This window comes from Apteryx rowi, unplaced genomic scaffold (assembly GCF_003343035.1).
Source record: "Apteryx rowi isolate R43461 unplaced genomic scaffold, aptRow1 scaffold_354, whole genome shotgun sequence".
NCBI classification, from domain to species: domain Eukaryota; kingdom Metazoa; phylum Chordata; class Aves; order Apterygiformes; family Apterygidae; genus Apteryx; species Apteryx rowi.
Window position 1 is genome coordinate 634,073 of NW_020450019.1, and position 26,452 is coordinate 660,524.

General features: G+C 40.7%; 1 protein-coding gene across 5 annotated transcripts in view; it reads right to left on the reverse strand.

Annotated features, from left to right (window-relative positions):
- Window positions 1–26,452, reverse strand: part of FBXL20 (F-box and leucine rich repeat protein 20) — a 44,359-nt gene that overhangs the window by 16,364 nt on the left and 1,543 nt on the right. For 3 of the 5 annotated variants that reach the window (XR_003254742.1, XM_026072954.1, XM_026072951.1), the window contains exons 2-4: window positions 11,012–11,073; window positions 3,359–3,413; window positions 853–927 (exon numbers count right to left, since the gene is read on the reverse strand). Coding sequence is in view for 4 of the 5 variants with exons in the window: in XM_026072954.1 (XP_025928739.1) it covers window positions 853–927; window positions 3,359–3,413; window positions 11,012–11,073 (192 nt within the window). In the remaining variant the exon portion in view is untranslated. Of the gene's footprint in view, window positions 1–852; window positions 928–3,358; window positions 3,414–11,011; window positions 11,074–26,021; window positions 26,294–26,452 lie in introns of those variants that run through there. The other 2 variants (XM_026072952.1, XM_026072953.1) reach the window with 2 other exon arrangements.

Below are 26,452 nucleotides of genomic sequence, written 5' to 3' on the forward strand. Positions count from 1 at the left end.
TGTCCTCTACCCACGTATCTCAGCTGCTTAGATACCTGGCTGGCAGAGATTATTTTAACTCTTTTCTCTACAAATATTATGTACATTTCCCACCAGGTGTGAATCTTCAGGGATCCTCTGGTTTATGCCTGTCTAAGGAGTTAAAAATGATACACTCCCTACCTCCCTTCTCCAAAATATTTTAAACAGAATATAAACATTCCAATAAGAAACTCAGGGTTTGTCTCTTATTCTGTTTAATGCACTTTGAACTTTCAGAACAGCATGACAACACCATCCACTCCTATCAGAGCTACGTAGTCCACAACTAACATATCCATACTAGATACAAAGAGGCATTTCCAAAGCAACATCTTTTAGGAGCAGTTTTGATCTAGGGTCCCTCTGTATCATCTTCATTTATGTTTCAATTTTTAATATTAAAGACAGACAGGAAGAGAGACATGTTGCAGGTCATGTTTGAAAGAAAGTTCACAGTCTTAATGGTCTACGTCTGAGCTTATGTAAGCATTTTTTGAGTGAAAGGAAAAGTAGCCTAAGTTCTGCTATACATAAGCAATAATTTTCACAAGAACTTACCTTCCCTACTTATTTCTGTTTTCAGAATGCACATAAAAATACTCTCCTTCTATTACTACCTTTAAGTCTTGATACAGATATATAATTCTGTCCATTTTCAAAAGCTGAATGGATTGCCAAGACTTTAAAGACTCCCTGAAGCTAAGAAGAACTGAAATTAATGATTTCTATCTCCAGGGAAGGTAAAAAGGGTTACGCTGGGAGTATTAATCCATTCTAGGCTGTAATTACATTTTAACAAGAAAAATGGGTTTGTATGTCACTTAATTATACCTCAATATCCCTCTGGAAATCAAACAGGTCAATTCGCTGCCAGTTACTGCCATCCAGGGCCAGAACATTCCATGCCTTTATCGGGGGAAAAAATGTAAATGTGTTGTTAATATGAAAAAACGCCAGTGGGGACCTAGTTACAGTTTGTTCCTTTTAGAAACAACATTCTGCTTAGATGAAAAAGCAACAAGTAATTACAGCCAACAAGGAAAACTGTTCAGTTACCAGCATCGCTTGTTCAGACAAGAGTCACCTCACCTACACGGCCCACTCTTCGCAAGTCCCCGAAAGAGACAAGTCTAACGTGCCCCAGACACTTCTGCGCCYGCGGGAAGGGTAGACGCCGGGCCCACGACAGGAGGCACTGCTGAAGTTAGGGCATCTTCACAGTTCTGGCTGGAATCTAATCCCTTAATCAGCATCACCAGCACCGGCTAAATCAAGCAGAGCAACTCCTTACACCTTTAAGGAAGCTAGTAGGCCCAACGTGAAGATGAGGGATACCAGGACATGGGCAAGTCATGTGTGCAGAACTACACCAGGCACCTACACTGACAGGAGAAGCAAAGCTAGTCTGAGGGCATGGAGGACTTGCTCTGTGGCACAGGAACCAAGGACTATGCGGTGAGATCCCGTTAGAGACGGCGGAGGCTGTCATCCTGCACACCTTCTCTTACCTCCAGCAGAAAAAGGTGTTCAAGGCAGTTCCACAGCTTGCTGCATGGGGTGCTATGTCCCACAGATGGAGAAATTCAAAAAACTTTGTAAGCTGTTCAAATAAAGCATCCTGCTCTTACCTGAGAACCATGCACAACTGCTGTAATGACAGTTTACTACCTTTAAGTGCTTTTTTTTTTTTTTTTTTTTTAAAAGGGGGAAGGGGGGACAGGGGACAACGGGCTTGTAAAAAAAAATTCACATACTATTTTTTGTATGAACGAGAATCAGGAATTGAAAGTTAATAATTCAGCACTTAATAAATGCAAAAAAGTCATCAACACAATATTATAACCAAAATTTTAATACATAAAGTAAACAGCCAGATCTCGTAACAGCTATAAATCTATCATTATGAAAGAGTGCATGTATATAGGTGTATTTTTATGCTACACACACTACATGTACTAAGCTACATCTCCATCACAATATATTAGTCTTTGTGCAAGCCATGTACAGACTTACAAAAGCTGGGAGAACTGTAAGTTCTGCACTTTAAATCTTATTGAGGATAATTGTTTTAAGGTCTGGTTATTGCCATGAGAAAAGTAATAGCTCAAGTAGAAAAGAAACGTACTAGCGGATGCAAGTCATGACACAGCACATTTTAATGTGCAATCCAGTAGGGAACATTACATATGGCCTTTTGGTAGCTCTGTGCGAATACTCTACTCCTTTAGAGTGCCTGCTGTGTCACATTGTGACTGACTTGTTCTTAGATGTCCTGTGGAAACAGAAGCRAGTGACAAAAATGGGAGTACAAATTGAGATTGGCAGGTATCTTTGACAGTCTGCACCGGTCAATGTTGAACTGGAGCAGCGAATTTCAGCTCCCTGGAAGATCTATGATATTCCAAGAACATGGGGTCATAACCATAATGCCTGGACATCACACAGGGTTTTTATTGCAATTAAAAATGTTTAACCACAGCCTTTTTATTATTCGGGGTATATAAGAATAAAAGCAAGTTATTGTACAGCTTGACCCCAACATTGACTGGTTTTGTACAGGAGTCACTCAGCATTGGGTCTGCCAGTGAGGCGAACACAGCTCTATAAACACCTTTCCATTTAATCGACTTGTAACTCTTGCTGTAGCAATGCTTCCTCTACCTTTTATTAAAAGCTTGCAAGATAAAGTATCTGAACAAGTCTGGCAGCTCTAAAGGACTGGACTTGCCTTTGGAGGAATTTTTCCATGCGAGCAATCAAGCCAAATTCCACTAGCTGAAGCCCATAAAGCCATGAGCTATTTGGGGGATGGGACAGAGCCCTAAGCAAAACAGACACTTCTTTTTTCTTCCACACTTGCATCAAATAAATCCAAGCGGGAAAGTGTTCATTGACTTTCTACTGTGTAGAAATTTTGATTCACAAACATGCTACATCTCCACAAAAACACACAGATACAATGTTTAGATGCATCCAAGTATCACAGATTAAGCTTAGCATTTTCCTCAGGGCAGGCCTCCTGTACAAAGACCAGGCTGACTGGACAATTCTTTGGGGAAAAAAGTCAGTCACCTCCCTTTCATAATCTGGACAAGGCCTTAGACACTGTCAAAATGATATTCAAACTTTGATTCCACCTTCACAACTGCTATCAGAAGTTTCTRATATTGCCATGTTAATATGGGACACTAAATAACCATAAGTGAAACAGTCTTTGCACAGAGTTTACCAGTACAAATTCTCCCAATTTGAAATGCAAGGAAGTCTGGAAGTGTGAGAATTGCAACACAAGTACAATAAATTGTTAAATTCTACCAGCAATGACAAGAATTCTTACCCTGGAAACTTGAGCACAACGACACAGAGTGACCACATCCAGGAAAGAAAAAATTCTGTAACAGAAGCAGAAATTATTTTTGGTTATCTGCATTTAAAACAAAGAGAACACAGAAAACTTAAAGGAAAAGATGACTGGATACAGCAGAACTTCGTAATTCAGTTCAAAGCTTAACTGTAAAAAGAAGTGCAGATCAAACAGTTGATAAATGAAAGCAAAAATCGCAGACACTGAACTACTGTGAAATACTAATCTCATACCTTGTAGTATTTACTGACATTAAACTGACAGTAAACAGAATGATTATTTATCTAAAAATCAAACGCTTACAGGTACCATGTAGCCTAGCAGTCAAACAAGCAATTAGGTCAGGGTACGGCAGAATAAACAGGTATTTAACACAGGAGTATAGTTGTACCCAGTGCTTCTCAACAAAACACATCTTTAACAACTACACTCCAAAAGCAGGCAGCCAAACAATTGACAGTTAAGAAACCAAAGTAACATCACAGTCTGATTTCAGTTCATGGCTTATTTCTTATTTTTCACATAGCCGTGCTAAATACTAAGTGTTGCTAACACAGAGGTAGGAGGAATATTTTGCTCCGAAACATTGCAGAGCAACTTGCACAGCAAGATGATTTGTTAGCATGTGTCAGTACAGTGCGTCTAGGAGAGACGCATTTCRGATTAAGCTGATCTGGTCACTCCGCTGTGGTATGTCATTCCTCTGCCAGGGCACACCCAAGTGATCAGGCCAACACCCTGCCCTATTTACTAGGATAAAAGAATTAGACAGTAATACTTTGCAATGTTATAGTGGGCTAAGGCATTCTATGTTTTCAACTCATGCGCACACACCCTTACCCGTGAATGCATGAATTACCAAATCCATTCAAAACTCCCAAGTCTYTAAGCCATTTATCAATGTATTTTATGGTTTATGGTTATTCAAACAATTACATGCCACAAAACAGAGATGATCAGGTGGACACTGAAACATAGTAAGGTCTCATTCTCTGTGATGGAAATTATAAAACCACAGAACGAAAAGTTTTTGCAAAGATAACACAAGTGTTTAACTACAAGAAAACACCTGCACATTTCCTTCAATATTTTAAAGTTGAAGATCATCAGAGAGAGAATGCCAGTGTTACCAGATGCAAGCGTTAAAGATTTGGGACAAGGAATATGGTTCCAATGCTATACACTATTTCATAAAATACTCTCATCAGAGAAAATGTACATGGCTGTCCAGGAGAAAYTCTGAGAATGAGCAACGCTCCACTGCTACAAAGAGCCCTGGACTTTCTCAAGAGAATAGCGTATGCCTGGATTAGCAGTCTTTTGGTATCTGTGACACTTGATTTTAACTCCTCACAAGACAGTCTGTGGACTTGAGAGGGTGTAAGAAGCTTTCCTGTACTCTCAGCAGACCTGCCTGTGCTGGAAGAGACTTGGATAGGAGAAGATGCTGCTGCCAGTGTGGTTTTTTGTGTGACTTATAGACTTGACAAACACCCTGTGTACTAATGCGTTACTGAAACTCTTACATAAAACCGTATGATGTACTCATCTCCTCTGGTAAGTGCAAGGAATACATTTGAATAAATAGCACAAATACTGATAAAATTGGGGGAAGAGGTGCCGAGAACAAACATCATGTGTACCACAGATAAACTGCACTTTGTCCTCGAGATAAACAACGAGGGGTTATCCAGGCTTTTGCTACTCACAAAGTTCTATATGCATGTTAATATGCACCATAAACATTCACAGATATTCATCTATTTGTATGTTGTTATATACAAGGAGCAAACTCTGGGTTTTCAAATTTTAGGAGAGGACAAGCAGGACTGAGACACCACAATATGATACCACCTTTGCACGACAAAGCTTTCCGATGAGCAGATATATAAAAAGCCCTTTAGAAACATCAGTATTGGTGGAAGAAGAGAACAGGAGAGAACCGATAGAGGATGAATGCAGAAGGCAGTCAACAAGCTGGAACTGTCATGAGAGACTATCTACCATTGCTCATGAAGATCCGAATTACCAATTGTATAGCATTCCTGATGCTCATCTTTCCTGAGCCCAGAGCTACCAGATGTTCTCCTGTATTCCTACATTGCCCAAGGACACTCAGAGACTCAAGGAATTTGGTTCAAGATAATTCTTGTCTGCTCCCTGTGCACCTCATTGCGAGACAAAATTCACAGTGACCTGCCAAGATATACACGGTTAAGATAGGTCTGGAAAAGAGCAAACATGCACTTCACCGTAACAGTGTGTTGGGAGCCCAGTTGTGGATTTCAGAAGAGAGTTCCCTACCCACTTTTGACTGTTAACTCAAAGGAAGACTTGTTCATAAAGAGTTACTTACGTGCATATACGTGTGCACTGAGGATTTATTTAGTACAACATCAATGAACAGCAATACAAGGAAAGTACATGACAGAAGCTGGGAATACTCCTACTTTTCTTCTGAATTCCTGTCATAGGACCAAAAAATACTGAACTCTATAGGAACAGTAGCTAAGTCAATAAGCAGACACACTTTCTATATTTTCATTAAAATATTGCTTTCTCCATGGAAATCCCAGGCTCTCATCCCTCTATCAGGGCTGTTAGGTCTCAGCCAAATTCTTTGCTGCTTCCTGCTCCTCCCTTCCAGCCTACCGGCACAGTGAAAGGGAAGTCAACACAGCACAACAGTTCCCCTCTCACCTCTGAGGTTAACATCTCTGAGCTTCACACAAGTGCCCAGGAGTTCCCCGCTACCTAAACGCTCTTGGTATTATGGGATGCATAACAACTCACTTTCAATTTTTCACCCACCCGCTTCACTCACTGTATATAACTTTTGCCTTTCTTGGAGAGGGCAAAGAACAGTTTAATTGCCCTAACTAGATCAGTAACTGGGGTGCAAGTGTGTGACAGTGTCTCACTAGGAAGTCCATGCACTTAAGCAGAACTCAGACTTTTGCTATGAAAAGCTTAAAAACAGACATGTTTTTAAGTGTTTTCTGATCTGCTCTTTTCTTTGTTCAAGAATATTTGACAAAGACTCAGCAGAATCAGACAGCAAGAACTACTCTTTCAGCAGCAGCCACTGCTCTGTTGTGCATTTTTGTCGTTTCAGAACTGGCTCCAGTTGCAACCCTTCACAGAAACTGGAAAGAAGAGCAGAAGCAAAGTTGAAGTCCTGCAGGCACAATGACCTGAGCTAAGTTTTCCAATGCAACCCTAAGGACAGGCTTTTTCTTCTCCAAGGAGTTGTTGGGGAACATTAAAAAAAACAAAACAAAAAACAGAACTAGCTGCCCACATGGCCAAGCAATGACTGAGCGGTTGTCTTCCTCCTACAGAAGTACCATACGGGTCACAAATGCTGGCCTCTTTCAGCAGGCTGCACAGTATAAAGCAAAGGTAACCTATATATTCAGTGGAAATATAACAAGCATTCTTGTTAATACCCTACGGCTCAATTAAAACTAAACTTGACAACAATGAAGCATACTGGGCTGACAGGAAATTTGGATGAAACTTAGCTAGTCAGCTCCAGACACACTCTTAGGAATATAAGGACATTAGAAAGGAGTCATCTTCTTGGAAGTGTTCCAAAGCACCAAATCCTTAGAAAAATATCTGCTGCTCTGGTCAGGTTCACAGTTTATCTGGTGAAAGAAAGCAAAGAAAAAGTTAAGTAGCAGCAGGTTTAACATTACTATCTGGATACCAGCTTTCCTGATTCTGCCTTAATAGATCAAAAGGCACAAAGCTAGAACATTTACTTTTATGTCTAAAACAGCATCTCTATTTTGTTTACAATCAGCTGCTATACTCTTGCACTGGTCTTTTTGCTCTTCAGAGTTGACAGCAAGAAAATAATCACACAGGTAACTTCATATTCAAACACTGATCAAAGATGAAGACAGACTGAGTATTCCAAACAAGAATTAAAACAAATTTGATATTTCAACAGATTAAACTATTTCACAAAGTAACTCACTATGGCCACAGCTAAAAGATAGCAGGGCCTAAGCAAGCAATCAGACACACGGTGTGAGGGCAGGACTTTGCCTTAGCACCAAACAATTTAGCTAAAACCAGCAGTCAGAGCATTTTTCACGTTTCAACCTCAATCCACTCAGGATTTTCTAACAGACTCCTCACTTTCTCACTGCCACTCTAATTAGAGTCAAGATTCCACTGAAATCCCTGGAAGTTGTGGGTTTTGAGGTGAGCTAGGTTAGACCTGTAGCCTTCTGAAGTTATCAACACCAATTTATGTGACTGACCCAACATTCAAACTAAATTTTGCTCCTTAATTATTTGATGCCGGTGGGCTGGGCAGGAGGAGAGAAATGACAACCTTGCTGCCAACTCACTGGTACACTATTTGCTCTGTTGCATCCTTGTTCTGAATCGAATTCAAGCTACTGAGGAATAAATCAACATGGGGCTTGAAGGTCAGACAGCAAAGCCACTGCCAATGACCAGATGTGCCGAAAATGGGACAAGAGGCAGCAGGAGGTGGCACAGAGTAGAAGCCACTTAACCCAGGAGAGAACTGAAAACTGCTTGACCTGCCTGTGAACCAGTAAGGAAAAGGCAAACTCCTGCAGCCTGGTCTGTCTCACCCTGAAAAGCGTAAGCTGTTTAGGAGCCTCACGTCATGCCGAGAGTAAACCTTCTTCAGGAAACCAGCAGAGACCACCATTACCATAGAAAATTCAAGCTTGTAGTTGGGGTTTGGCCTGCAGTCAAAAAGCAACTGGCAGGCTGCCCTCAAAGAATGAATGCACCTTTTCAACAGGCTATCGTTAATGCCAGCCCAGGGAAACTAGGGACATGATGCCTCTTCTGGGGAAGGGACCACAACCAGAACTGGCGCGGATCACGAATTCACCTGTCAGTCAGCAATCCAGATGCTGCCCAAAGAGGAGCTGGCAGCAGTGAGTGAACGAGAGGGCAGTGAACGAAATTCCACCTTTTGCTGGTTTGGCTCATATGAGGGTATATTCATTTACAAAGGTATTAGCTTCTAAAAACTTAGCTGGCAGAAGACGACAAAGCTGAAGCAGGTACAACAGCATCAGGACAGGAATCTGTGACCCATCAGCTGATCTCTCAACCCACATGCTGCAGGAGAGCTTTGGTTGAAGAGTCCTGCTCTTAGGGAAACAGGCTACAAATAACCCCATCTCCCACTTTATCTATGGAAATGCACAATAAACTTTACTGCTTGCCAATAATACAGTAGGGCAGAACACAACAAGACAACCGAAGCATCGACACGTTTAAAAGGATGATTTCTGAGGACAGTCAGACCTGAACACTTTACACAGCCACCCCATCCTCCCAGTCAAGAGTATACTGGAGTTACACATTTCTGTATCTTGGGGTGTGACAAAGGCTGTTGTTCACCCCTTTTATACCCTCCTACCCTTTATTTCGCTCAAGTACAGCTTTCCACTTTGCAACCACATACATGAGACATCAATGCCATCTTCAGAATGAACAAACCAGAGAACAAGACGTTACACAGCAGCACTGCTTAAACACATAAGTCTTTGTCTTGTAGACAGTGACACTCATTTACAGGAGATTCCTGTAGATAAATGCATCCAAGTTTCTTTTTCAAAGGCTGCACTGTCAATCCACGCTAATTAATTTTCACAGTATGCTAACAGTGAATTCCAACTCTCAAAACTATTACTTATGAACTTTAACATTTATAAACTCCATCTCCTGATTTTTCCGAAGTTCCACCCAACCCTGAACACTTGCTCTATTCTCTAGCAGGTTAGGATGAATAGTTATATGAAGACACAATAGACACGTTTCCCCCACATCAAAACTGTGCCTAATGCTGAGGACTCAGCTACACTATGGCTTGTACTGACAAAATTCCCTAGCTGGGACAGGACATTCCCTCCTACTTTCCAAATCCTACTGTCTAGCAAACTCCTCTATTCCTCAATACCAGCTACTTCCTACAGCCCCAAAAGTGCTTACTGGTCCCACCGAGTATCATTCCACTCTGACCAATGTGCCAGAATACTCTAACCAAGGCGCTGATCCTTCAGACCTGTTCCCCTGAAGGCCATGTAAAAATCTCAGTTAAATTCCATCCCCCAACCTTGGCTTTTTTCAACAGATTTCCTGCTTCCACTGCACCATGTATGAACTCCTTGCCTTAAGTGCCAGTGCTCTTCACAATCTGCCTCCAGCCTATCTGGGTGTCTGGTTACCTTCCTGCAAGGTCAAATCCTGCTTCCGTTGCATCTCCAATACCAGGCTCTTAACTACTTAGTCCCATCAGAAAAAAGACTCCCTTTCAGAAAATCCAGAGAGGTGCTTTTTCACTCTTCAAATTCCCCCTTTGCTGTAACACATCCATACCAATGGTTCTGGGCAAATGCCGGGTGAAGACAACTGCCATCATCTGCAAAAAACTGCACACAAACCAATCTGGGCTATGTTTGCTACTCCATCCTGATCCTCCCACAGGCTGCTAGTCTCTCCCAGCTACTGGATGCTGATCTTTTATACAGCAAGCTCTGCATGGCATGGACAATCATTTGCCTATATACTAGGCTCAAAAAGCAAATACCTGTGACATTAGCAAGGAGGGCTTTAGAAGCCATACATTTTGAAGAAACAGTTATTCCAATTTAAGATTGCTTTCAGATGAATAATATTGGAGTAAAAGAAACTGAACCAGATTGGACATGCCATTACAGAGAACAGAGGAGACAGTACAGTCAAAGAAAAGAAAAGGAGTCATTCTCAAATGTTAGATTATTTTTTTTCTCTATTCACTTTATTTCACAAGTCAGCTAGGAGCCATTTCCTGTACCAGACCTTCTCTCCCCAGACTTTTTATTGCCATTAAATGCTGACAGTATTAAACAGTTTCTTGCAGTGTAAGAATTTTGTTCATTTTAATAATTCAAGCTGCCACCTACAATTGCCTGTCACTGTTTACAGTCTAGCATCTCAGCTTAAACCACCGATGATCACAAACTTAAAAGACATCAAACTGATGACTGAGGTACAACCATACACGATTGCACTATTCCTGCACTGGGAAAGGTAAATTTCAAAATGTGCATGTGTAAGGGCAGCACAGGGAGAGGGCAGAGTTGTATACCAACATCCACAAAGTCTGACCCATTTGATCTTTGCCAACAGGACCATCCTGTCAGGTGCTGAGCATCTGGTTCCTGTTTACAAGGAGCAGGACAAAGTTTGCTCAGGCTTAACTGGAACAAGAGAATTCACATGGATTTTTTTTTTGAATGGAAYACTTTATAGAAGACAGGCAGAATCCTGTTCTACATATTAGCCTATACTTACCATTTATTTTCATTAAGGACTTGTTTAGTCCTACAGTTCTTCCATCTATAAAACAGGCAACCAGCAAATAAATTTACCATTTTAAAACCCCAAATCTAATAATATTTAGCATAAACTGCTACTGATGTAGACTTTTGATTTGCTTCTGTTTCTTTTTCTATGACTTCTTAAGTGAAACAATCCAAGCTCATGATTTATGAGCATACCAGCAAAGTCAGCTACTGGCTGCAAGTAACAATACACAACACACACAGAGTCTCCAAGCTCACAAATGAAAAGGCAGCTTACCGAAGCAGCAGCTCTTTCGGAAGTTTTTTGTTGATCACAGCTTCATCATTGTTTGAGAACATCTGTAAACAGAAACAATTTAAACCATTTAACCTTATATATCCATTAAGAAAACCAAACTTAGTCTACTCTAGGGAAGAAACTTGTGGTTAATAAGGCCATTTCAAGAGAGAGATCTGGTCCAATAAAATCAAAAGATAAACTTTGTGCTTAAGTTTTCAGACTCCTAGACTGGACCATAGCTGGATGGAATCTAACACCTGATATAGTTTTAATTGGTCCAGGACTGTTTTGTGGATTGATGGAATAAACTGGGATAGTTATTTAATCAAAGTAAACAGCAGTTAGCGGGTGTTTACAGGCTGGCACTGGCTGCAGGAAGGTATCACCTGCTGCATTAGTTCAGGCTTCAGTCTGTGTCACAGTTCTGCAAAGGTACACGACAGCACCAAAGCACAGGCATTTTTAAACGGAAAAGTGTAACAACGCATCAAACGAGCAAACGGCAAAAGGGCTGGAGAGAAAGGCTACGACGAGAACGAGCAAGCAACCCTAATGCCCAGCAAACGGAGGCTGAGGACGTGGGCATTCCAGGACTGGTTTCTGTAACAGGAAAGGGAAGTAAAGGCTGCTGGTAAACAGGAGCCTAACAAAAAAGGTATTACAGTGCTCATATCATTCTTGCAGCAAATTGTTTGGGAACAGCTCTGAGGAGCTTTGAGGAAAAGGACAAACAGTGCTTTCAGAAACCATGAAGCATTGCTTAAAGRGAGGTGTGATCTTTGGTGCTGCAGCAGGAGGAGAGGGGATCCTGGAGAAAAYGCTGCAACCCTCTTCAAAGACAACGAAACCAGAGCTGTTTGTTGTATCCCATAAGCTTTTTTATGCAAATCATTATCATCTTGACCAAATAATTTACAAATCTGAATTAACTTTTTGACCAGCTAAAATAATCTCACTAGCTGTAAGAGACATGAGACAAACTTCTCTTTTCCAAGGACCCTTAAGAAAAACAGATGACATTCTCATGTATTTTTGGGGGAATACTTACATATGTTTAAAAGACTTAGTATTGTCTTGCCACAGTGAGAAAGCAAAACAAAAAACCTTCACACACTTACACCTGTGGGAGCAATGATGAGAGAAGAGCGAGCTATCTGTGAACTAAGCAACTGCCGAGCTGTTATACCTCACTCCAGTTAGAAGCAYGCTGTCAACATTTCCAAATATGACAGAGAACAAGCAGAAGGAGCTTCAGTTTCATTTATAAAGTTTCTCCTTAACCTCCTGGAACAACCAAAAGTTGATCTTCCTGAGTTACATACCTGGTAAAAGCTACTACCTGAAATTGCAGTCTAAAAAGGATGATTCTTATCAGTTGATTAAGTGGTCCAAACCAATTTAGTTGTACATATGCAAAGCAAAGAAAATCAGCATCAGGTAGGTCACTTAGGTGGCAGGGGATCAGATTAAGAGTTAAAAAAGGAAAGTAAGATCTGAGTGGCTTATGAAGCTGTCTGCTAGGCCTCATTCTGAGGGACAAGAGTCTCACCAAGTAACACACATTCCTTGTCTGAACATCGATCCAACCCCATCACGTATCAGAGAAAGCATCATAGCTTAATGTGAAAAACTACTGTGCTGCCTTAAGCATGCCTGCCTTTTAACGCACTCCAACCAGAGCTAGCAAATCTACAATACAGTAATGCATTACAAGAGAACGCTAAAAACAATGTCTTTAGAGAGCATAAAACTTAAAGGTTGTGTTTCTAAATCATAGCTGGCCTTTTTTTTTTTAAAGTTATCTCAAGACACTGAAGCCCGTTGCTGAAGTGGGACATAAACTCTCAAGTCACTCCGCTGTTTTTTCTGAAAATGCCACAGAGAAGTGTTGTTTCCCCTCTCTGCACACACTTTTATCACCTTCCCCTAGATGATATTGCAAGTCAGCAAGTCCTAAACGGTCCACTAGGCAGGCAACTACTCAGCCCATTTTGCAGATAATTAAATGCAGGTTTTGCYGTTTGCCAAGCTAGCACAGACGGTTTATAAAGTCCATTCCCTCAGGGACGAGGGCACAAGAGCACGTCCTCAAGTCAGCAACTGCATTCACACTTGAGCAGGAACGCGCTCCGATGCCTTGCAGAAACCCGGTGAGCGAACCCGAGTTTGCTGCTGTGGGTCAGGGCAGACATTGCCCAGGCTGTAAAAGGAGCGAATACCCTTGCAGTGTTCCGGGACTGTGTCACCTGACTAGGTGGCTTCCTTGATCACTTGGGAAATGAAGGACATTCTGGAGAAAGTTCTAGTGAAAGAGAAGTATAGAAGCAGAGGAATTATTCATGGAAAATGAGAATACGATTTTTCTTCTCTCAGTTAAAACAATAGTAAATAGGTTATCTATCCTTTCCTTCCCTTTCTTTTTCCGAATTCAAGTTTTACTGGGAGAATCCAGGCAATAGTCACTATCAGTTATTAACTGAAATTCTATATCAAGGTCACTCAGAAACAACTTAGAGCAAAACGCAGATAACTTCTTGACTTCAAGTTTTCCCCATGGGCTGCCCATTACATTGCTCAGTAGACAAACTTATCTTGCTTTCAGTGCAAACCAAAGCCTTAAGTTGTTTTCTATAGAAACTACCCTTTGACTAGCACTACACTAATGGAAGGTTTGTTTTCTTTATCTTCTTAAAGTCCTTGGACTTAAATGCAACAGGGTAGAGGCAGGACAGGCTCAGTGAAAGAACCTCAGCTCTGGAATTCACCCTCAGCTGAAAGACTGAGGCATGCCAGGATACATTGCCAGACCTAAATATTTTCACAAAATTTCCTCCAAAACTTGGTGCTCAAATGATAGATGCTGGGCAAAAACAGGCTGGAATTGGGATATACTTGAAACTCAATTCAGGAATAGGGCGTTACGTGAAGTAGAAGAATCAAAATACAAAGTCCTTAGAGTAAGGAATCCTTGCATATCCTCCCCGGCTGAAATTCAGACAAAGGAGGAAAAACCCAGCAACGCAGAGCAATGTAACATATGTAACAGCAACGTTACATGTGTAACGGAGCAAACCTAGAACTCGCCAATTTTCTTTCCTAGTGCTAAGTCACAGCAACAAGCATAATGATTTAAATATACCAATAGGCTGAAGGCTTTTTGGCAAGTCCACACAAGAATAAGTCTAATCTAAAAGGAAAAAAAAAAAAAAAGTTAGAGGCTATTCTAGACTTTCAGTCACAGAATCATAGAAGGGTTGAGGTTGGAAGGGACCTCTGAAGATCATCTAGTCCAACCTCCCTGCTCAAGCTGGGTCCTAGAGCACGTTGCCCAGGATCATGTCCAGACGGCTTTTGAATATCTCCAGGGATGGAGACTCCACAACCACTCTGGGCAACCTGTTCCAGTGCTCTGTTACTCTCACAGTAAAGAAGTTTTTCCTCATGTTCACGCAGAACTCCGTGTTTCAGTTTGTGCCTGTTGTCTCTCGTTCTGTTGCTGGGCACCGCTGAAGAGAGTCTGGCCCCGTCCTCTTTACACCTTCCCTTCAGATGCTTATACACATTGATAAGATCCCCCCTCGGTCTTCTCTTCTCCAGGCTGAACAGTCCCAGCTCTCTCAGCCTTTCCTCATAGGAGAGATGCTCCAGTCCCTTAATCATCTTAGTTCTTACAGCCAAAAGAAAAAAAAAAGTGCTGTTTTTACACTGAAGTCACTTAGCAGAACACGTAATTGTTTATTTGTTTTAATAACTCTTTCCTTGCCTTTCGGAATATTAACAGTTTTGCAAACTGGCTCGGTACAGCTGCTCGAGAGTCCAACAACAGTTTGCAAGTGTCCTGTGCAGCGCTAATATAAACAGATTTATCTACTGCTAATCACCGCTAACAGTTGCTATTCAGGCATTGGATGCATCGGCCATTCATTACAGGGCACAGTAATCCAAACTGGGTCACGTTTTATGACACCAGCCCAGGATCCAGATGACAGCACTTGCAGCTGAGCGTGCAATGGATCACAGCGTGTAATTATGAATGTCCCTACACAAGGAACACCTACATATGTACAGCACTTGTCATACATGCAAAGAGGGATGCGAACAACAGCTGACGCAAGCTAAGTGAAGCAACTCTCAACGAGCATGCATTATTTGAGTTAAAATATAAAGTAGAATATCGTGTCATTATTGTAGCCATTCATTTGAAGCCTTCCAAGCTAGCCTTGTGCTGTCATGGACCAGGCTTCAAAAGCCATACAAGCGTGGAGACTGGTCTCAGTTCTCTCCTTCAGGTCCGTGTGTTGTCCGGTACCAGGCTGTTTTGCCCAGTGCTGATATGTTCCGTATTTGGCACGCACTGGATGGATTCATGGAATGACTGTGCAACTTCCGCTCACTACACGACACAGACGTACATCACACTGGCCAGTGTTAACACAAGAAGGGGGTACAGCCAACACCTACAGCTCCTCTCAGTAAAGCCATACATAATATACTGAACATTGTCATATTTTAAAACAAAGTTTCCATCTGAAAAAAAGATGCTGTTTTAATATGGAGGTGTTGATATCAGGTTGATTTACTTACTCCACAGTAGCAAGTAAAACCTTCTCTACCAAGAAGGGTGTTTACTCATCGGTTTTCACAGAATTTAAATCTTTGCTTATAGAACAGTTACGTTCCAGGTACACCCAATTCCACACAAAGTCTCTAAATACGCACTGGCACAAAACTGTCTTTCCAAGCTTATGGACAGCCTGAGCGAGGCAATACGAGCTCCTAAGGACCCCAGCTCTGAGCAGACCCTTGGCTACAGGGCTCCTCCGCGGTTTGAGGTGGCAGAGGGAAGGGGCAATTCCTTCCTTTAAGTGTCACATCTGGCAATGGTTTTGATTTTATCACTGAGGAAGTGCTGGAGGGATGTTCCTATGAGAAACAAAAAAAAGTTTTGTTTTTCACTTTTCCGTGTTTGGGAAGTTTCTTAATGAGTTATTTCAAAATTTACAGTTTATTGGAAATAATTAGGAACATTAACATACAGAATACAAAGGACGCACTTCATTTTACATTACCCTAAATATTCCAAACAGTTCTCTTCTGGCAATTCTGAAGTTATTGGCTGCATTTGAGTGAACAACAGTTTACTAGTCTGACATACCAAAGAGACTTTCCACTAAAACAACAGCAGAGACTTTTTCCCCAAGTGCAGTTTGGACACAAAGCCATATCAGATTGCCTTGCCTATATGACAGAAGATACTGAACAACATCATTATTCCCAACATTCCCCCTCTGCCCACAGAGTTTTGTTCTCTAGAAGATGAGGAACAGAAAAAGGACAAAGTTGGTCTTCAACATAAAACAGACCATCTACAACTGACAAGTCTCCCCACAGGATACAGAGTTTCACAGGCTCAAAGCAGCTCAGAGGCTGGAACTTAGGAACCTAATYGACAAACATAAGGTGTTATCTCACAGCACAACTAAAATCCTACTTTGTCAACAAACAYGAGAGAATTTACTGGCATAAGATTCCAAGGCTAACCACAAAAGGGATTCATTCATTTTTAATTTGACTGAAGAAACTTCTAAGAAAGATTCACGTCCACGTACCAATCATTTCATTTCCCATCTGCGGAACTCAGTTTTACAYTAAAAAAAGTGTATCGTTACAGACACCTAGGAGGTAAGGAGCAGCAGCCCCTGCGTGCTCTTTAAGCAGACAAGACACTGCTGTGCACAGAGGGAAGGCAGCAGTGGTTTTCAAAACCTACATCATCCTGAGAAGTGCTGCAGAACCTAAGTGTTAAATTAATAGCAGAATGTTCAGTTGGACAAGCAGCATGTTACCATTAACACTAAATGGACATCAAGTAATTGTCCAYGTTTATACTTGATGCAAGTTAAACACTGGGTAGCTGACAGTGCAATACAGCTGTTGCATATATTAACTAGGTTGGAAGTATTTACTGCCCTACTGGCAAAGACAACTGGTTTTCAACTGTGACTGCATCTGGTTTTAGCACAGGGGGGATAGCTGGTCTTTAAAAAAATAATAATAAAAAAAAATCACATAAGCCTTAAGATTAAAAGAATCRGTGCCAAACCCAACAACTGAACACAAAGTGTTAGCCTAGATGCGGACTTTGAACCCAAACATTTTTCTTCTAAAGCAGAAAATTCAAAGCTCAATGGAGAAAAGGGACGAAGTTTATTTGGAGAAGGCCAGCAAAAGAACTTGTGTCAGCTGTCACACTGAGACTCGTGGTTATTCATCTTAATGTTCATCCAAGTGAGAAATAACATCGCACGTGGTATGCCTGCAAAATCCCAACCACCCAACAGCCCTGCAAGTACGTGCGCAAAGATCTGAAACAACCAAAGCAGCATTAACAAAACTGTGTACTGCAGTGGTCAAGTGTAAGACCACATCGACACAGAGAGAGTGAGAAGAGACAGATGTAAGTTTTCAGTTAAAAAAAAAACAATAACCACCACCACCACAACTGCAGGAAACGAGACACATCCATACAGGTGGCCAACAGGAAATGAGGAATAACTATAAATATGTCTGTAAGTATATACACTATCTATATTGGGTTTTCAGTACTGTCTTAATATAAAACAAACCTAATGCAAAATAGACAATGCAGGTCTAAAAAGTATCCTCTTAATCTATAAAATATTAAGTATATACTTAATATTGTTTTAAAATACTTTACCTTGTTTACTTGCATAACAGAAACTGAGTAAGATAAACTCAAACACGAAATAAAAGAGTAACCACATCGTTAGCTAAGSATAAAATTTTAGCTGTTGTTTAGACCAGGAGCCCACTCCACTATCTTTGGTCCACAAGCAAATGCTGGCCAGACCCTCCACAACTGCTTATAATCATAGGAAATTAAGAAATTAAAACCCACACAGAAAACAGACTGCAATATTACAGAGTAAATAATGCATCTGGAAACTGTTGCTTTTTTAGCTAGGAAAAGTGGGAAATCAATAGCTGCCATCATAAATTGAGGCTCATATATGTAATTGGCATATTTTGTCAGTTTACCTCCCCACCCAGGCTGCATCATCGGGACACTTTACAGATTAACTTTCAGAACTATTTAAAAAAAAAAAAAAAACCTTTCTGCTATTCTGAAAGGAAAAAAAATGAAACATACCTGTGCAAATTAATTCAAGGCAGAGTTTAAATTCGGATGAGATGGAGATGCCCTGTGAGGTGTTGTTCAGCTTTACAGCTGCTGGCTTACATCCAAAAMCCTAATATTACTGGCAGTATTCATACCACCTTTACCTGTTATGTTCCACATGGAATAAATGAACAAGCCCAGCACAGAGTCACTGAAACAAGCCAAGTCACACACCAAGTTTAGCTCATGGCACGCAACTCAAATCTAGTTAAAAAAGAAGATCAGCATAAAAAAACAAAACAAAGAATAAATATGAAATGCAGAATGCATTTCCTTTGCAGCAAAAGCTCAGTGAAGCTTTGATGCGACTTCTTACAAACACTCTCAATATATACTAACACCTTGCCTCTAGTTCTGTTCATTTTGGAACAGGTTTCTGCATTCCTTAAGTGCAGTATCGCTGCTACAGGGATAAAGTAACTCAAATGCAAACGACGCACTTGGAGTATCTGTTCTGAGGTTCTCCCTTCCCAGTACATGATTTAAGCAAAAGAGACGTTTAAACAGGCTGCACTACTGCCTTATTGGAGGCGATGAAAATAATTATACTGCAAAGAGAAGTCACACAAAAGTGGCAGTGAAATACAAGGCTCTTAGGAGCACGGGATATATAACAGAAAGTTGTTTACATATATGAGCAGTTCAGATTGGGTGAATTTTCCTTTTAGCCTTTAGTTATACAAGGACTTTTTTTTATCCCCTCCAGTTTAATCTGTATTAAGTCTCCTAGGAAAATGGCTGTCTACTGAATAAAGCCGCTGCTGTGACGAGCTCTGTCATTAGCAGGCTCAATGCTCTCGCATCCTCTCCAGCATTTGTGTCAGTAGAACCAGGGAATGAGAATCAGCCGACTGCCAGTTACACAGACAACCGCCCTCATTCCACGTACTGTGCTCGCAGACTCCTTCACCCAGAGTGCAGCCTGGCTCAGAACCAGAGCGAGACTGAAATGCCAAACACAAAACCATGACTAAGCAGTACAAAAACGATACAAAATAGACCCTGGCCAACAAGGCTTATTATAGGCTTAATATTCCTAAAAATAAATAGCTCAATATGCAAGTTAGTCAACATACACCGTCAGATCACTCCTTCCTCATCTGCTTGTCATTGCTCTAGAAAAGCTCAAATTTCTGCTGGTGATAAAGAATACCTGGGGTATGGATAAGCTGTGTGTCTGTGCAGCCTGACTGTATCCTGCAGTCAGCAGCAAAGTTTTTTTAAAAAAAAAACAACTTCTACACCAATGTTTTTTTTGAACCAGCAATGCTAAAAGCATGAAAGTGAACAAAAAGTTAGTGAAGCCCTGCAGAAATTCACCCCATGGTAAAGTTCTTCCTACTGTACGCACCTCGTACGTACCAGCATAGGGCAGAAAATACCACAGAGGAGAAATTYATCAAGTGTTTAGTAAGTAAATTTACAAGGTCACATCATTGCATTCAGAAGTTAAAACTCTAAAGCCAGATATGCAGTGGAGTGAAATACTGGAAGACTACTTTGACTTAAGAAATACAATTTCACCTGAAAATACCACAGGTGCTTTAGCTATACCCTGTTTTTTTTAAACTAGAAACTGCTGTGATACCAAAAGGGCGCCTTCATATRTTTTTCCGCTCATCTGTTTTGCTCCTCCTATCCCAGTCTTGGCTTTGAGACAATTTTCCACAAAGCATCCCACAACCGTACCCAAAAACCTCAGTGTGATCATTTTTAAATTCCACGTTAGAAGACAACACCAACACTAGCCATTCTCAGCATTTTTAGTCACCTGACTTTTCCCAGCTGACACAGGCTGCAGAGATACACATCTGAATAGTTTCCACTGGACGGTCCTGGCAGAGGTACAGGCTAGAATCTGAAGCAGCTTGGTGACAGATTGGGGAGGCAGAAGCTCGCAGTTAATCAGCTTTGTCTTTACCAGAAGTTGTATCTGGTGCTGAATGAAAAACACTCTCTGAAAACGTCAAAGACAGCTAACACATCCAAGAACTGTAGAGGTCAAAGTTAGTTGGCATCATATTTTAAATACGATGGGGAAAGCAGCGAGAAGCAAAAATACCACATATGCTGTCATCAAAGCTGTTTTTGGGCAACTACTTTTTTTTAGCTCCATTAAAAACCTCAACATCCTACGAGTGGTCATCTGGGTATTTTATGACCTCTTACATATATTTGATTTAAAGTGATGCTGCTTTCTCACACACACCCTTCAAAGTTTTAAAAATACACTGTTACCCAAAAAGACAATATCCAAGATCAACAAATAAGGAGTATAAATAAGACAAAGACTTCCTGGCTTCGCAGAGACACAGCTATGACCACAAACCGTGCTCCAAGACATCTACTTTCATCACGTTCATTTTTTTTTTCTTCAGTCTTTTTAAAAGCTTACTTCAGCAGGGTAACGGTTTACTACAAATATTCTTTGAATGGATTTTTTTCTCTTTTAAATGGAGACATGCTTCAGTACTTTCAGGCCAAAGATGAAACTCCTGTTGCTCTTCAAGTACATACAGCAGTTCATCACCACTCAAATAAGCCTATTTGATAAACAAATTACTTATAGTTCTGCCTGTCTCCAAAGCCTGCAGTTCTATGCTAGTGATCATGAAGCTTTTCCCTACYGGGTTTGTATTTTGCTATTACTCAAGATATGATGATATTCTTATTCACATATACACTTGGAAATGAAGTCAAATGATGGTGCGTCTAAATAATCCTATTTGCGATGGAACTTGAGGGCAGAACACCAGGGAATTTTGCCATACATGGACAAATTATCTACCTGAAAGCATAACTGAGATCAGCAAGGCAGACAGACAGCTACCGGCCACACAAAGACTTAGGCCCCCGCRCACAGTTGCGCAGTTAAGTATTTCACGCCATATCAATATGGCTAAAACATTCATCAGGTGGACTTTCATAATGGCATGAGTCAATGCAATAAACAGCAAGGTAACCCAATAGTGAAAACAATAATTACCTAATCTATCCCAGGCCTCCAATTAATAATGGTATCTAAAATAAGATGAGACATTTCCTTGCATAAGGGCTCTCTAGCTCTCTCTCCTGTTATGCAAGCTTCTGTACAAGAGACAAACACTGCCCAAGCAGTCAAATGCCTCTTCTTGAGAGCACATCTGCCCATGAACTATCATTTGCTGTGGCTGCTATAACTGGCAGTACCAAGTAAAACCATTTTGGGGAACCCCTGTTTCAGCACAGGGGCAGCATTCATTTCAGTAGCACGCAAGAAAAGTCCTCACCRCTTACATACACAAACAATCCAAACACAAGAAAATACACTGCAACTAAGACGACCACTTTTGTCATTAATTTGGCCTGAGGAATGTTAAGAATTATGATCAGGTGCTGCCCCAGAACGCCTCACTGCACACGTGTCAGCAAGGAGAGGGGGCAGCAAATATCCCTTTTCTGGCATTTCTGCTTGTATTTCATGCTGAAATTACTGTTCGTCAGGGCCAGTATTTCCACTGCAGCCCAACTTACAAGTGCAATTCCTTGCAGAGGAAGGAGCAAGAAGAGAATCCCATTTGGACAGAAAGAACAAAAGAATTTGCAACACACAAGTTTGGTCCCTCAGGTGACACAGGCTAAGTTCAAAGCACACATCTGTTTAAATCTACCACCTGCAAAGCTACTGCTTTACCTCTCTAACTACGGCAGGAGAGCCATAGGAGCAATGTACACCTCTCCCCCATGTTGCCCCCTCCTCTAACAAAAAGCCATCTTCCTATTTAATTCCTACAGCTTGGCTCAGATATTTCTAGCTCAACTAAACTGACTTTTCCTTCTGAAAGTAACTGAATTCTTCTCTTTCCTTTACTAGGGTGTGGAGCACAGGACCACCACAGTGGCTGTGTGAAACAGGTTACAGTTTACCTCTCCCATTGCCTTTAATTTTAAGCAATCAATTTGTACACAAAAAAGAAAGATTTTATTTGCATCTGCCAACAAAATGTCACTGTTCTCAGAAGTGCTGGCTTCAAAAATACTGCACATAAGTGTGGCATGAATAACACCAAAACAAAATAATAAATGAGGGGAAAAAACAACTGTATGGTAAAGACATCAGCTTCAGCAAAAAAAAAAAAAAATCAATTTTTTGACATTGACATTGTTTCTTATTACTTATGAGCCTTGTTGTTAGATACCTGCCAAATGAAAACTGTTTTGATTCAAACGTACCATGTAATGACTTCACTCTGWTACACCAGCAGCAGTTTCTCTTTTCTTCTACTGCTATAAAATGAAATGCCATTGTAAGTATAACATCAGATTTTGCAAGTTTCTGGCAGAACAGCATCTGGGATGCAAAGAGTTCTCAATACTCCCTGTCCGCTTTGGGTCTGTCTGTTTACACAACCTCCATTACTTGAAATAACAAAGACCTACCCAGAATGACAGAAAGGAGCACAAGAGCAGCCGTGCAAAATGAACAAAGACAAACCCAAAAGAATCAACTCTGTATCACAAAGCCAAGCAATCCTGAAATATGGAAACAATATTTAAGAGACAGGAACCAAGCAAACTCAAAAATGGGATTAGGGTAATTGAGATTATTCAATTCAGCTTTCTGAACACAGACCAGGAGTAATTACTAGAAGGCAACTAGATTTTGAGGCATTTTTAGGCATATCATTTTGGTTTCCGCTTACCTCATTTCATGGCAGATCTAAATTCAAGCAAGATTTAAGAACTACGCAGGTCATTAGCACACTTCAGAAGAGTCAGAATTCCCTCCTATTCAGGATACTAAATACCGAGACAGCAAGTGTTGTGAAATGCACTGAGCTGATGCATTAGTCCTGCTGCAGGATGAAGGGTTTTGCCTGCGTAGCACACACACACATTCCTCAGATACATCTCCAGTACTCAGATTTTTTTTCTTCCTTTGACAGGACAAACTGTCCCATAAAGAAAAACTTTACAGCCAAAACCAACGCCTGCTAATTGGAGGTTTTGGAGACTCCCTGAGGAAGCTGGAAAGGCTGGCTTTTTTTTTTTTAAGGACATAGTGGAGACTACATGTATTGCTCATAGCCTGGAAAAAAACAACAACTGTAATTATTTAAGTCTGACAACGTGGCTCAATGGAAGACAAAACTTAGCAGAGCAAAAGATCCCTGCACGGGGAAAGCTTAAAACCTAAGAATTTGTTTGCGCTGAAAATGTTCAGAACTTGCTCCACAGTTGTTCTAATAACCAAGAGGCCACTGTTTTCTATAAAATGCTGTTGCTGATCGCACACAGGTAATTCTGTGCTGGATCATCTCCACCAGCTCTGTACTCGCATCTGCGTAAGTGCTAACAAGCTCAGAGTGGTGCTGCCTAACCACATCCATCCCGCTCTGAAAACCAGAAAGCTCAAAGGAGCACTCTACCCTGGAAGACCTTCTTATATCATGTTTTGATGATGAGTTAGTGAGAGTATTTTTGCTGATGTGGGTTTCGCAACAAGAGTAAGTCAAAAGAAAAACTGAAGCAGTGGAAGAGCCTAAGACTTTGTCTCCAGACGACATCCTAGGCCAGACGTTAAAGAAATGATGAGAAAGAGGGGCTTTGGAAGGTAAGCAAACTCTCAAAGCATAGAGTACAAGTCAATCAAAAGCATCAGGAAACAGCACCCTCTCCTCTTTTCTGTTATTTGGTTGTAGTTCATCAGGTATCACCTATTACGTACCACAGGAAGCAAAGAAACCCCAAATAGAACTCAGGATTGTGATCTGTCAGTGCATGTTTCATACTAAACCAATACYGCAGAAAATTAGGAGTCAATCTGGGTAGTGTTTCCCTTTTTCGTTTGCTTTGCTACAGTAAGTGGTTATTTTCTCTGTGGTGACCACACCTCCTATAAAGGGACCTATTTAGAATATGCTCTTGTTTGGCTGGGCATGCCAGAGAGCTCATTCTTTCATTTAAAATAAAGAGTTCCATTCTTTCTGGAATGAATGGCTAGCTATACATACATACTGAAAATCCACAGGAAAGTCAAATTTAAGAAGCATAACCCCTATTCTATTTCCGTATTTTATTATGGAAGTAAGAAGTGATTATTAAACACAACCTAGACTGGATTAAAAAAAAAACAACAACAATAGTTCAGAAATCTGTTTATGCAGCTTAATGAAAGACAATAAACTAAGCCTGAATAACTGAATCAAACCTCCCCTCAATAATTCACTTGTTATTTTAAGCCTGCAAAAGACATTATATATATTAGTCATAATTCTACATCACGGTATTTCCCCCCGCCCCCCAAGATAAGACTCCAGACATTTAAAGGCCCTATTTAACACTTGTTAGTCAGGCAAACTATCACAGCAGTCAGTTCTGCGTCTAATCTGGAGGTAATGTACAGGGCTATGTGGGAGGAGTACTAATCACCAAGCATTCAATCCAGTGCTGTCTTCGTTGATCTTACGATATTCAACAACTTTGAATAGCAGCTTCCAGTCTCAACATATTTTTGCATAATTGTCCTTATGTCACATTAAATATGAACTATTACACTACAAAGCATGTTCTTGTCAATGAATAGAAGTTTTAAGGCAGCCACATTACAAACTATTTTCTAGAAAGCATCACTAAACATCTATCCTTATTTCCCCCTCCCAAGAGGAATCTGTTTATAAATGCGAATATACTAATGTTTTTCAGATCAAAAACCCCTCACTAGAAAACAGTATATTAAAAGCAAAAACAAACAGTGTATTGAAACAAAACTTGTCCCTTCCAAGATATATAGGTGAGTGGGTCAAAGATACTCAGCACTAGGGCTAATAAAACCATGTCAGTATAGCCATGTCCTCAAATTTACTAACAAAAATATATCCAAAAACAGACTAATGTTTAAAGGCACTTCTGGTAGCTCAAAGCAAGCAGGGCTTTCTATAACACTGACTTCCTGTACAAATATAGAGCAAAAAAAAAAAATGAACAAAAAACCACAATAGAAGAGGGCTTTTTTTAGATGATAGGTGTTAATTTAGACCTCAAGTATGCTTTGAGAATTTTGATTATTTTCAACCTGTCCATTTTTAACTATAGAAAGAAGGTAACATACAATTTCAGGAAAAAAAAACCCAAAACAAAAAACAAGACTTCCCCACTGTGCTTTTCAATGAATTGGGTTAATCTTGTTTCAGTATAACCCTGATCAACAGTTCACCAATACTGGAATAAATTCTAGTATTTCAAGACAAAGAATAAGCAAGCAAAAAAGGTCACTGCAGTATCAGAAGAAATTTCCCCACAGAAGACTGCTACCAGTGTGTTTTTATTCTCCACTCTCCTCAATAACAAGCCACTCTGCAGTAATAAAAAAGGCAAAACAAAACACCACCACGCTCCAAAAAAATCTGTGCATCCAAGAATGGACTAGAATGTTAAAAACAACCACCACAGATAAAACACTCTCTGTATGTGGCCTTCTATTTCTGAGTTCCCAGCTTTAATTCAGCATTGTAATCATTTAGATACTGCAGAAACATGAATTTTATAGTATCATTATAAGCTGAAACCACTCTAAATAGACATGCTGCTGCTTATTTACAGTGGCTGATAATGGATTTGATAGAGGGATGAAACAATTTCATGTGCAATACTGGAAAATCGTTACTTCCTGCACCTCTCTCAACTCCACAGTCAGTTTCTTGCCGAATTCAATGCTGTCCCTCTCTGTGCGTTAGGGAATCAGGCCCTCTTTAGTTTACCATTAACCAGTATTTTTCTTTGATAGTATTTACATCCCCACTCTATGGGAGAGGTACGCAGCCATACCCTTTTTTGCTCCAGGCTCTTTATAGGGCACTCTTCCCCTCCTGTGTTGTTCTCACATACGACACAAGCTACACGGTYGAGAGAATAATCGGGTAGAAATTTTCATCCTGCACAACAGCCTCTTAAAACAATGAGAAACAAACACTGCTGTTGCTCTCATTTTTGATACCAACCTCCTCCTCCCCCACTTCGGAAAGACAGCTGTTACAACAATGAAGAGCTGGAAGCAACCCTGGCTTGATAGGGTGCTTTGTGCCATATTCTTTGAATAGATCTTATTGTTTACCCTCTGCTCCTTCCGTCCTCTCCATCCCCCACCTCCCCGCAATCAAAAATTTCCCGGCCACTGCTCCGAAAAGACGTGCTAGGCCACCTTCCCCTTCCCAAGCCGCCGTCGCCCCCTCCTCAGCCCCGTGGCCATCTAAACTAGG